Source organism: Thamnophis sirtalis, unplaced genomic scaffold (genome assembly GCF_051295495.1).
Source record: "Thamnophis sirtalis isolate CommonGarterSnake01/CBP01778 unplaced genomic scaffold, rThaSir2_p1.2 scaffold_8, whole genome shotgun sequence".
NCBI classification, from domain to species: Eukaryota; Metazoa; Chordata; class Lepidosauria; order Squamata; family Natricidae; genus Thamnophis; species Thamnophis sirtalis.
In genome coordinates, this window is record NW_028261388.1 from 38,427,626 (window position 1) to 38,439,924 (window position 12,299).

A 12,299-nucleotide genomic window follows, 5' to 3' on the forward strand; every position below is an offset into this window, starting at 1 on the left:
AGAGGTTCTCTGGGTGGATGTAAAGCAATTTTGAATCATCTTTCCTGGCCTGTTAGAATCTGGCAGAGAGAACATGTGGGTGTCATCTGCCAGGGACCAAAAAATGAGACTTGTATGACCTAGTGTTGGCCTTATAGAAGATTCTCCCATTGGACATTACATCAACTCCTTTTGGTGTTCTAAAGTCCCTCAAGATTTGATTTCCAGAGAACTCTAAGTAGATGCCTCTACTATTGAGGTGGATGTACTCACATCCTTTCTGCTTGGAATTTGCATATATGCTGGTTTTAATTAATCAGCTTTTAATGTCATATTTCTAAATATCTGTTTTACATCTATATTAGTTTTTATTGATTTCTTATTGTATCCTATCCAGAATCATTTCTTGTGAGATAAGAGGCTATATAAATTAAATAAATAAATATATAAAATAAAATAAAATGGCTCACAAGAATTTGAGGTAAAATCCTCCTAAGCTACAATTAAAATCTAAGAATAAAATGACAATATAAAACAATACATAATATGTGAAGTTTTCTAAAACTAATTGTTTTGAGGCTTGCTTTCCATTTACTAACACCTCAATTCTTTCCCATCCTCTGTTTCTAATAGCAATAAAGATGAACATTTATTTCTGGTGTTTAAGTGTTTGTTTACATTCAATGTAAATTACAGAAATGCTAAAAAAAACCACTGCATGGATTCTAATAAAAACAGAGAATGGAATCTAGACTCAATTTCCAGTAAACTCACAAAAATTGCCTCTATAGGATTGTAGCAAGAACGCCAACATATCACATACTCCACTTCTAAAGGATGCTAAAGCTGTTGTGGCCACCGTTTTTGATACCAATTTTCAATTACGTTCTACCACTGCAATTTTTATAAATCTTCATATAGATCAGCTGACAATATAACTCCATGTAGAAAAGCTAGGCAAATGCAGTATAACCAATGAAGGGAAAACTACTTTCTACTATATTGCAACAGTCAGCTCATTAAGTTGCATGAACACAATACAGATGTGGCACAAGATGTATGGTTCAAAGAAAATATCCACTGTAATGTAAGTTTAATTCTACCTTATAAATGATTAATACAATAAAAAACAGAACAATTGATTGGCTCCTTAATAGAAATAGCACATGATCCGTACCTAAAGATTCACATAACTAGTTCTACAAACCAAGAGCATTTTTATACTTATATTTCTTAAACATAAGCTTCCATTCATGTAGTAAGCAACTTTTGGGGGAAAAGGTTTTTTTTAAAACTGCAATAGTGTCTTACATTCAATATATACAGTAATTCTTGTGAAAGGTGGTCAGGTATATAGTTGTACAGATCTCTTTTACTGCTAAGAACTATCTTCACATGAATTATTGTTAATTTAGGTTATAAAACAAAGTTACTTCATATTTATATATTAGCATTATAGATTCAAAAATATGTGTAATCTAACTATAGTTGAACTAATTTTAAGCTGTATCAATGAAAATCTGGGAATGAACAAACTCAATTCACCTACAACATACCACATTTTTCGGACTATAAGACACACTGGGGAAAAGCCGCACCAAGATTTCGAAGAGGTAAATACGGGAAAAAAGTTTTTGCCTTCCCTCAGCCCCCAGCAGCACTCTGTAGGCTTCAGCAGGGCTGGGGGTAAGGCAAAAATGCCAACATTTTTGTGAAAAATGGACCAGTTTTCACAAAAATTGGGGCATTTTTGCCTTCCCCCAACTCTGATGAACCCTGCAGAATGCTGCTGAGGGCTGAGGGAAGGCAAAAACTCCTCTGTTTTTGTGAAAACTGCCGTTTTTTCCTGTTTTTCACAAAAATGGGATGCGGGGGTGGGGCTTTGGGTGGCCAAAAATGGCTGTATTTGATGTATAAGACGCACCAAAATTTCCATGCTCTTTTAGGAAGGAAAAAGATGCATCTTATACTCAAAAAAATACATCATAAAGCTGAAAAACTATTCTGGGGTCAGAAATTGTGCTAAACATTTAATGGCATATCTTTTCGGAGAAAAATAGCAATATACTGTGTTGTAACAAATTATAGCCAAACTTCAGACTAGTAAAATTTTGAGTGAAGATTAATGTAGAAGATTTTATAAATTGAGGTCATTCATCCAAGTACATGACCATGCTAAATATTGGCATAATAAATATGCATTTTAAACTCTTTATACAGATTAAATACATATGATTTTTTAACAAGAAAACTTTACATACCAGGTTGATGGAGTGGAGGAGGTGCAGGTGTCTCCAAGAAAGGTCTTTGTTCATTGTCAGGAGAGGAGAGTAAAGAAGTAGAAGGAGGACTTTCTGTTGATGATGTTGAGGGCGCTTGAGCTGACACTGTAGATGAGGATGACTGCAATTGTTCAGGACCATCCACTTCCATGGAATTTTCTGTTTCAGCACCTGCCAAGACATTTCCTGAGGTAGAAACATCTGATCTACTTATTCCACCTTTGAAGAAAAGAATCAACTTAACTTTTAAAAAAAAAACATTATTGGTTTATATTTATTCAACACAGTAACAAATTAATACCTTCAACAGAGCACATTAAATGTGTTAAATGTGATACTTAGAAACATAAATTTGGCAGGTGGCAGGTGGCTATTTAGGCCATCAAGTCCAATCCATTCCCAATCCAGGATGCCAATTAAATCATTCACATACTGTCAACTCTCTGCTTGAACACATCTAATGAAGAGGAGCCAACAATTATTTTTGGTCATAATTTCCACTATCAAATTGATCTTGTTGCGTGCGCTGGCCAGCTGAGTTCACCCTTTTTAAAAGCCATTTTTCGCCCTCCCCAAGCTCCAGAGGCTTTATAGGAGCCTGGGGAAGGCGAAAAGAGCCTCCCCGCCCCCCCGGAGGCCCTCCGGAAGCTTCATGAGCTTCCCTGAAGCCTCTGAAGCGCACAAAAATGGCCCTATGGGCAAACCGGAAGTTCAGGAACAGACTTCCGGTTTGCTTGGATGGTCGTTTTGACTGCTCCGAAGGCTTCAGGAGAGCCTCTTGAAGGTCCCTGAAGCCTTCGGAGCGCTTAAAACGACCCTCTGAGCAAACCGGAAGTGACTTCTGCTTTGCTTGGAGGGTCGTTTTGATTGCTCTGGAGGCTTCAGGGAAGCCTCCTGAAGGTCCCTGAAGCATCTGGAGGGCTTCCGGGGGGGTGGGGAAGGCTGTTTTCGCCCTCCAGAGGCTTTATAGGAGCCTGGGAGGGGCGAAAAAAGCATGCAAAAAATGGGGGGGAGCACCTGTAGTGCATGCATGCGCACTGGGCGGGTCACACATCGCATTATGGGTGCAGCATGCCCGCACACGGCCCCCATGCACTCCCCTCACTTATGGCACATGAGCCGAAAAAGATTAGCCATCGCTGGTCTACACCTTTCGACAACTGAAATCCAATACTGCATGTTCTGCAGTCTGCAATGAGGAAAAAAATGAGGTATTCTTCCACATGATAACTTTTCAGGTATTTGAAGAGTGGTATCATTTCCTTTTTGTGTTGTATCTTTTCAATGCTATATATGCTCATCATCTTCAAGATTATTTCTCAAGACTTAGTTTCTAGCCCCCTTGCCCCAATCACTTTTGCTACACTTCTCTGAGGCATTTCAATTCATATAGAGTTTGGCCTCAGTTATTCCAAGAACGTTTTTTTATAAATACCATGCTAGGATTTATAAATTTCATCCTATGCCTGGGCATTTGATATTTGTTTCTTAGGTAAAGAATTTTGTACTTTTGTCTGTTAAATTTGGTGTTGTAAATTTCGGTTAATTTCTACCAAGATAATTCTGAATTTTCTTTCTGTCTTCTATAATACAGTTTATCTGTATCATCTGCAAATATGGTAAACATTTGTCACTTCCTTTTTATTGAATTATGTAGTATTTCACAAACAGGATTGTCTTTAATTTAATGAAGAACCATTAGTGAACAATCGAAGTGTTACTTTTGAGCCAATTTTGAGTCAACAATTTTCACTGAACTGTCAGATTACTCAGCCAACATTTTACTAACTTATCAATCAGCATACTATGCTAAAATCAAAAAAATTCGGGTTTATACCACTTCCACAATCAGTTACCCAATAAAAAAAGTAGGTACGATTAAGCAGAAAAGATTTGTTCTTGACAAGTTTACTCCTGAGTTGAGATAATCTTATAATATCAGCATATTTAGGATTAGACTTGTTACCATCACTTAATTGTGAGGGCTGTTAAAGGCATTTACCTCTAGAGCGAGAACGTCCTCTTCCTCTGTTGCTCTGTGCAACTTCACTTGCTTCTTCAAACCATCTTGATAACATGTCAGACATTCTTTGCATTAATGAAACGTTAGGGCTCTGTTCACCTGTGTATAAAGTGATATTAATGTTTTTAACTGTGCTTTTGCTTTTACAAACTGCAATCATGTATTTACATCTTTGAAAAATAAAAGAATAAATGATATTTAATTTTTATATTTTGTAGAGTTTTTGTATTTTATTACCATTGTTATTGTTGTTGTTATTTGTATGGCTGCCCATCTCAATTAGGTAAATCTGGGTAGCTCACAACACGTAAAAATAATCTAACAAAAGCAAGTTAAAGAACAAACATGGAAACTTCTAAAACTATCAATAATCTTTTAAAAACAAAAATAATCATGATGAGCAGAAGACAACCTTATATCAGTTCAACACAGCCCCTGTAAAAGCTTCCACCACTGCCAGACCTCCAGGTGTGGTGGTACAGCCATGTCTTCAAGACCTTCTAAAGGCCAGTAGAATTGGGGTCAATCTAAATTCCAGGGCATAATGTTTCACAGGTTGTGGACTATGGCAGAAAAGACTTTCTTCCTGGGTTCCACTAGACTACTTTCTTTCATGGATGGAACACGTAATCTCTCTTGCCAATTCTACTGGGACAGATAGATGCAAATAGGAGAGGCGGACTTTGAATTAACCTGATCCTATGCCGTATAGGGCCTTACAGGACATTATAACCCAGAAACATACTGGCAATGAAAATAGTTTGTAGAATGTAAAGGATTATGCAAAATATTATTTTTATAATAAAATCAGAATACAACTGAAGCACCTTCCAGTATCTATCCTATCCATTTTCCTATTCAAGTTAAAAACTGGAAAAAAGAAAAATGGATGAGAGAAGGATGAAAATGAAGCAAGAAAACTATAAGAATAGTTAAAGGAAGAGAGGTAAAGCTAACAAATATATTCATTCTCTCAAGAAACAAAGCACTCTAAAAGTGTAAATGTTACTGTGATCACTTCGAGTAAATTCAATCTTATTTAAACTAACATCGTATTGCACAAAAGAAATTCTTTTTACTTTTTCTCCTGAATGACTCTGTAGAAGAATCTGAAAGGATGGGGAAAACCAAAGGCTAATGGAACAGTGGCAACATTAAGGTTAATCCACAATGATGGTAAGATTGAGTGAGATCTGCAAGCACGAGAGAAGTCAACTTAAAATAATGTAATATAATTTGTAACATTGGACCATATAGAAGAAAAATAGCAATGATACTCAAAAAGAAATTTGTTAAATATATACTTGACAAGAATCCAATAAATTAGAGGACCTATTAGAATGAGTATATATAATGAATATCAGTGAATGTACTTGCTACATATGCTGTTAAGAAAATGAGGAATTGTATGACCAATTGAAAGGGATGCTAAAAACAGTATTTAAAAAGATATAATATTGTTTAATAGGGGGTGACTTTAATACAGAAATGAGAGAAACGGAGAACAAGAATCACAGGAAAATTTGAACTCAATTAACATAATACCTACTTTAAGGAATAGAAATGCAGACTCAGCACAATCACATCATAAAATGGACAACTCTGGAATCAAATTGATTTGACGATGGGAAACAGATGATAAGAAGGGCAATTTAGTCAACCAGGATACTACCAGATGCAGAGTGTGGAACAGACCATGAATTCTTGGCATCAAATTTATGCATTAAACCTACAAAATCAATCTGGAGGACATATAAGAGTATAAGCGCAATGCAAAGAAAAAGTTAGTATACTTAATTTAAGTGAAAGAAAATCTGAGGAGCTAAGATTTAAGAGACATTATGAAAAGCAAAGTGAAAATATGTTCCCAGATTCCAAAGACAAAACGATCCAAGTGGTTTTCAGAACAAGCTATTACAACAGCCAGTAAAACATAAAGATGAAAACCTTGAGCAATTTACAGACATATTACTGAATCATGATTTTCAACAAGTAGGGTAAATAAGGAAAGATATCAATCACGAGTGTTGACTAATAGAAGGAGATAACATTAAAAGGAAAAGAGGAGATATTTTTAAAAGGATCAGAGAAATAAAGGAAAATCTCCAGAAGTGGAAATATTTAAGAATAACAGAAGAAATGTAAATAAATTGTATTAAAGGAAAATGTAAACACTATTCTGAAATGCTAATAAACAAGAATTAGAATGTAAGAAACATTTGCAGAATGCAAATACATTCAGAAACTGATAGAAAGTAGGTAGAGTATTGTCAAATAGGAAAGCACCAAGTACAGATGAAATACTTTTAAAATCACTTAGAACAGGCAATTAAACAGTTCTATATCAACAAATATAAAACATTATCTGGTTTAAGAGTATAGAGAAGATAAGTTGGTGGATATATCTATAGTAAAATTGTGAGATGTAAACATTGCCAAATCACAGCATTAATTCCACACAAAAGTTTCACTTACTTCCTTACAAAAAAGATTAGAACTATATATTGAGAGAAAAATGTCAAATTAACAACCAGATTTCTAAAATGGCATAGGACAGGCAGAATAATAGAGCAAAAGGACAGAAGTTTTTTTAAAAAAAAATGCTTTAATGATCATGCAGAAGTTGAAATATACTAAAGCTAAAGGGTGTGCCAGAATATTATTTTTCTGAGAAATTTTTTCAACGAACAACAACAAAAACCAGAACAAAAACAGATGACTTTAATCTGAATAGGAACTCGCAACAGTAAATGGAATGTGTAGATAGGTAACACAGCCTTGTTAATTGAAAGTAAAGTAAATAGGGTGATTGTGAAAATAAAAACAGAAATGAGAAATCTATTCTTAATAAGATAAAGATAATAGCAACTGACATGCTTTATGAACTTTATTTGAAGGTGAAAAAATGGAATTGATAGCTAAAAATAAGAAAAATCTTCTGGAAATGTAAAGAAAATATTAATCTCAGGGAGAAAGATAAGGATAGTAAAAGTAATGGGATTTTTCATTTCAATTTTCAGTGGTAACACTTGGCTGTGAAAGCTGAACATTGAGAAAGGGAGAGAACAATAATTTTGAATTATGGATCTGAAAACAATTGCTAAGAGTAGCATGAATCATGAGAGTCTCCAATCAATGTTCTATGCCAAATAAAAACTAACTACTCCTTTTAGGGAATTAAAGTCAAGTTAAAACTCAAGTGTGAAAGAAAGCAGTGATGAACAACAAGTTGAGGGAAATAGAAGAAGCAGAAGACAATGGATAAAGTGGAAAGAAGAAATTAAAGTTATTGCAAGAATGACTTTGAAAGGATTTTACGCTTGGGGACTTAAGCATTTGACAATCCTGTCACTCTGAGTTGAATCTGAATCAATTGCACGTATTGTGTATAAGCTGTTTTGCTACATCACCCATCTTCTCGTACTCTTCTAGCAATGACTACAAAATCCTGCTTCAATGGGTTCCCAATCTATCAGAACAAATTTGTAAAAATTCAGAAATTCTTCCCACTAGAATTTCCCAATTTCCCAATTCCCCATAAGGGGAATTCTGGCTTAACATAAAGTAGTATTTGTGCATCAGACCTGATGCTTGATAGAAGAGAAGAAGAATAAACAATTTGTCTGCAGCCTGAAAAAACACAATTTATGAAGTCATTGACAATTGTCTAAATATGGTCATTATCTACAATTAGAAATAGAACATGTCTAAAATTATAGCATCATTATACATATAACTAAGCAAAGTTTGAATAAAAATTAGTATAAATATAAATAGCAAAATTTAGTACCATCTCTTTCTCTTTCACTTTCCGGCCTTGCTCTTGGCCCAGTATCTGACCAATCTCCTCTTAATCGCAAACGTTTGACAGGAGGCTGCCGTAACTAAAGAAAAAAAGAAGCAAGGAAATTATAGATGCAAATGTTCTATTTAATTAAAAATATGAGATAAAGTTAAAATTCTTGCACTTTTTATGTCTTATTTTTATCAGCATGGACAAACCTGCAACCATAATTTGGTTTAGGAAGAAAACTAATACTGTCATTATATATAAATGGACTACTTTAGATATCTGGAAGAGTTTGAGAATGATGAGTGGGATTTTTAATATATATTTTTTGTATCAGAGTCCAGGAATAACAAACTGATGCACTTTTTCTTTAACTTTCAGAATCCCCAACCTTTAATTCTCTTAGTTGGCATTTATAGCATTATATTTTAAAACATATAAAATATAATGCCATCAAAAGAAGACCAGGTTGCTTAAATCTATGCCACAATATGGATGCCTTTTCAATCTTTCTTCAGGTTAAAAAAATGTACCATAAAGTACAGATATATATAGTGGGCTATGTGTTTGAAAGAGGTGAATGAAGTGTGGAATTATTTAGATTAACATTTAGTAGAAATAGAGGTCTGGCTACAGTGCTATAGCTCTTTCCTACCCAGAGGATATTGCCTTTTTTCTTCTAATCTCAAAAGAAAGAATATTTGAACTAGGCTCAATATCATGCTTCCTAATCTGGATTTGGCAATAAATAAAAAAAATCCCCATAAACATTACTGTTTAGTTTGAATCCTTGGCTTGAAGATTGGCAAAAGATTCACAAACAAGGTTTAACTAGATTAAAATGAACATAAGAATGAAGCTGTACAAACAACAGATTGCCCACTTCTAGAAAAAAGAAGTAATTTTTTAAAAAACTTGTGATTTCTTCCTTTCACTTTTCCAGATTGATTAACAGTTGTAGCTTGTTTACATAATAGCCATCGTGGCTTGCGAACTGCTCAGATATTGCACTTCATAACAGTCAGGTTAACTTCTTAAGGATTATTGATTTAACATTAAACCCTAATATAATTTTAACTTACTTTTAGATAATGAGTATCAGCTATACTTGACTTGGGATAAGTATCTCACTAATTGATAGGGAAAACTTGTTTGAGACAGCAGAAATAGCAGGAAATGACCAACTGTGCTGAAATTTTTGATTTTAGTAAATTCAAAGAAATGATAAAAAGGACTCTATGATATGGGAAACTAACAGGCAAAGGACTTCAGTGTAGGCAGAAGTTTCTGAAAGTACAAATGTATATAACACCAAGAAGGAGAGAAAAAAGGAGAATAATAAAAAAAAGCCAATGTGGCTTCATAAAACAGTGAAGCTCTAAAAACAAAAAACAGGGCACGGAAATCCAGAAAGTAGGAATACCAGAGATTTCCCAGAAAGGAAGTTTAGCAAAAGATGCAAAGAATAACAAAAAGGTCTTTATAGATGATCAAAATAAAAGGAAAAGAATTAGAATACCAGCAGCTTGGTGAAGAAAAGAATCGCTATCCAATAAAAATTGAGCAACTGGTCTACATCTATGGCTGTTTGCAGCATCTTGTGATCATAAACATGATTTATGACATTTTCTGTCAGAAATTGTGACCCACACAGAGTTGAGTTGGGCGGTCAAATCGTTCAGTGTGGCAACTGTTCACAGCAAATTTAAAATATTTAGTTCAGAAAATAAATATCAGAATTTTAAAAACAAGAAACAGCACATATAATTGCATGTTTTCTTATATGCTGCCCAAAGTTACATAATTGGGCAGCCATTTAAATGCTTGAACAAACTTGTTTTCTTCTAATACTGAAATTTTAGCCAATATTTTTGTTCACAGATTTCCTTTAATATGATTGTGTCAGAATCTCTAACAAAACTACGTATCTGGCATTGATCACCTATTAAATATTTCATTTTATTAAATGTTGCCTAAATTATATAGATGATATAACAACTGTGGTTTAAGAGGAGTATTTTTTAAAATATAGCTGATTATCTTGACATCAAATCAGCACTATGGAAAGCTTACCTCTTCTCTTCGCTCTTCTGCAGAAGGAACTTTCAATTCTCTAGCTGTATCATCCTTAGGATCAAATAGGTATATGTAATCTGAAGAATAGCTCACAAGAATTTCTTGTCCATCTTCACTGTAGCAGAGAGATGTTACCCTACAGGATTTATTATTAAGATGAGGAGGAACAAAACGTGCCACCAATCCTGTAGTACCCCTGCCTGCATAATTACCTACATGAAAAAAAACAGTAACAGCTGAAAACATTCTCCATTGCTCAAATGCAACAGCATATCCAAATCTGGCTAGCATTCATCTGAAAGGAAGAGACTTTTACTGAAAAAATATGCAGCTTGTAAGAAAAATAAATCCCTTTTTACTTATCTCAAAGAAACAGTTTCTCACCAGAAACACAACAAAGTCAACAGTTGAGTATGGAGAAATCTGAAGAGCCAACTATTATGGAGTTTTGTAATATGTTGACAAGTTGGGCAAACTTAGGTTTGATGGGCCAGGGAAGGTATGTCAGGAATCACTCAGTGAGCTATTTCAGGGAATTTAGTTCAAGTCTCATCTTTTAGTCTGTTCATAGTTTCGGAAGATTGCCCATGACCTCAGCCTCAGGCTCCACTGATAAAAGCCAGGTCTGTTTGTAATAAAACTGCATTTGCTCATGACTTGGGTTATGGATGAGCAAGCAAAAATGACATGTTCAAAATTTTCTTCTTATCAGTGGTAGTGTAGAGCAAAATGAAATCAAGATCAGTAAAAAAAATAAAATTGGTTACGGTTCAATTGGTTGATCAGTCAGATCAATCAATAAACATCTAAATGTCCACTCAAGCTTAATAATAATCCCCCAGGTGGCCCTTTCAATCCTCTTCCCAAAAAACCCCAAATCCTATCTTATTTTCTTCCTCATATTAAATTATTTTGCATACTGCAATCTTTGACTTCTTCATGATTGCAATGGCCTCTAAAATATTTCCCTCCACAGCTTCAGGTTATTAATTTGGACATGACACCACAAGAAGTCACATTCTATTGGGTGGTATAAAGTATTTGTAATAAATTAATAAATAAAATAGGAGGTTATTTATAAAATATATAATGAATTTAATTCATAAAGACTATTTCTGAGTTTAAACTATAGTTTATGTGTTCTCCGTCTCAAAGTAGAAGGAAACATTACTAAAAAATTAGCAATTATAGAAAACAAAACAAAAAACCCAAAACAAGAAAAACCCGTATTTGTTCTAAAGCTGCCCTAATAAAAAAATTAACAAAACCATGATGTTTCAGTATTTAAACCATTAAATGATATCTAGTCCAACCCCCTGCTCAGGCAGGAAACCATTTTAGACAAATGGCCAATGTTGGAACATTCACAACTTCTGGAGGCAAGTGGTTCCACTGATTAATTGTTCTAACTGTCAGGAAATTTAGTTCTAGGTTGCTTCTCTCCTTGATTAGTTTCCATCCATTGCTTCTTGTCCTGCCTTCAAGTGCATTGGAAAATAGATCAATTCCGTCTTCTTTGTGGCAGCCCCTTAGATATTGGAACACTGCTATCATGTCACCCCTAGTCCTTTTTTTCATTAAACTGGACATAACCAATTCCAACAACCATTCTTTATATGTTTTAGCTTCTAGTCCCCTAATCAACTTTGTTGCTCTTCTCTGTATTCTTTCCAGAGTCTCAACATCTTTTTCGTAATATAGTGACTAAAACTGGATTCAGTATTACAAGTGTGGTTTTACCAAGCCGTTATAAAATAGTATTCACACTTCATGTCATCTTGATTCTATCCCTCTGTTAATGCAGCATAGGATTGCATTGGCTTTTTTGGCAGCTGCAGCTCACTGCTGGCTCATATTTAAGTGATTGTTCACTAGGACTGCAAGATCTCTCATAGTTACTCCTATTGAGCCAGGTACCACCTATACTATACTTATGCCTTTGGGTTTTCTTGCCTAAATGTAGAACCTTACTTTCTTCACTATTCAATTTTATTTTGTTAGATAGGGTGCACAAATACTATTTAAACAGTCAGAATGCCAATACATTTCAGTACAAATTGCAAGAAAATACTGAGAACACCTTTAACAGACTTTGGGAGTCTTTTAAAAGAGTAGCATTCTGAATATTATGAGCTGTTATGAATATAAA

General features: G+C 34.4%; 1 protein-coding gene across 5 annotated transcripts in view; it reads right to left on the minus strand.

The window, feature by feature from the left end:
• DCAF6 (DDB1 and CUL4 associated factor 6) overlaps positions 1-12,299 on the minus strand; it is a 45,751-nt gene that overhangs the window by 21,490 nt on the left and 11,962 nt on the right. For 4 of the 5 annotated variants that reach the window (XM_087721473.1, XM_014063834.2, XM_014063837.2 and 1 more), the window contains exons 7-10: positions 10,148-10,362; positions 8,075-8,168; positions 4,264-4,383; positions 2,241-2,480 (exon numbers count right to left, since the gene is read on the minus strand). In XM_087721473.1, the coding sequence (XP_087577599.1) occupies positions 2,241-2,480; positions 4,264-4,383; positions 8,075-8,168; positions 10,148-10,362 (669 nt within the window). The remainder of the gene's footprint in view (positions 1-2,240; positions 2,481-4,263; positions 4,384-8,074; positions 8,169-10,147; positions 10,363-12,299) is intronic. The other variant, XM_014063836.2, reaches the window with a different exon arrangement.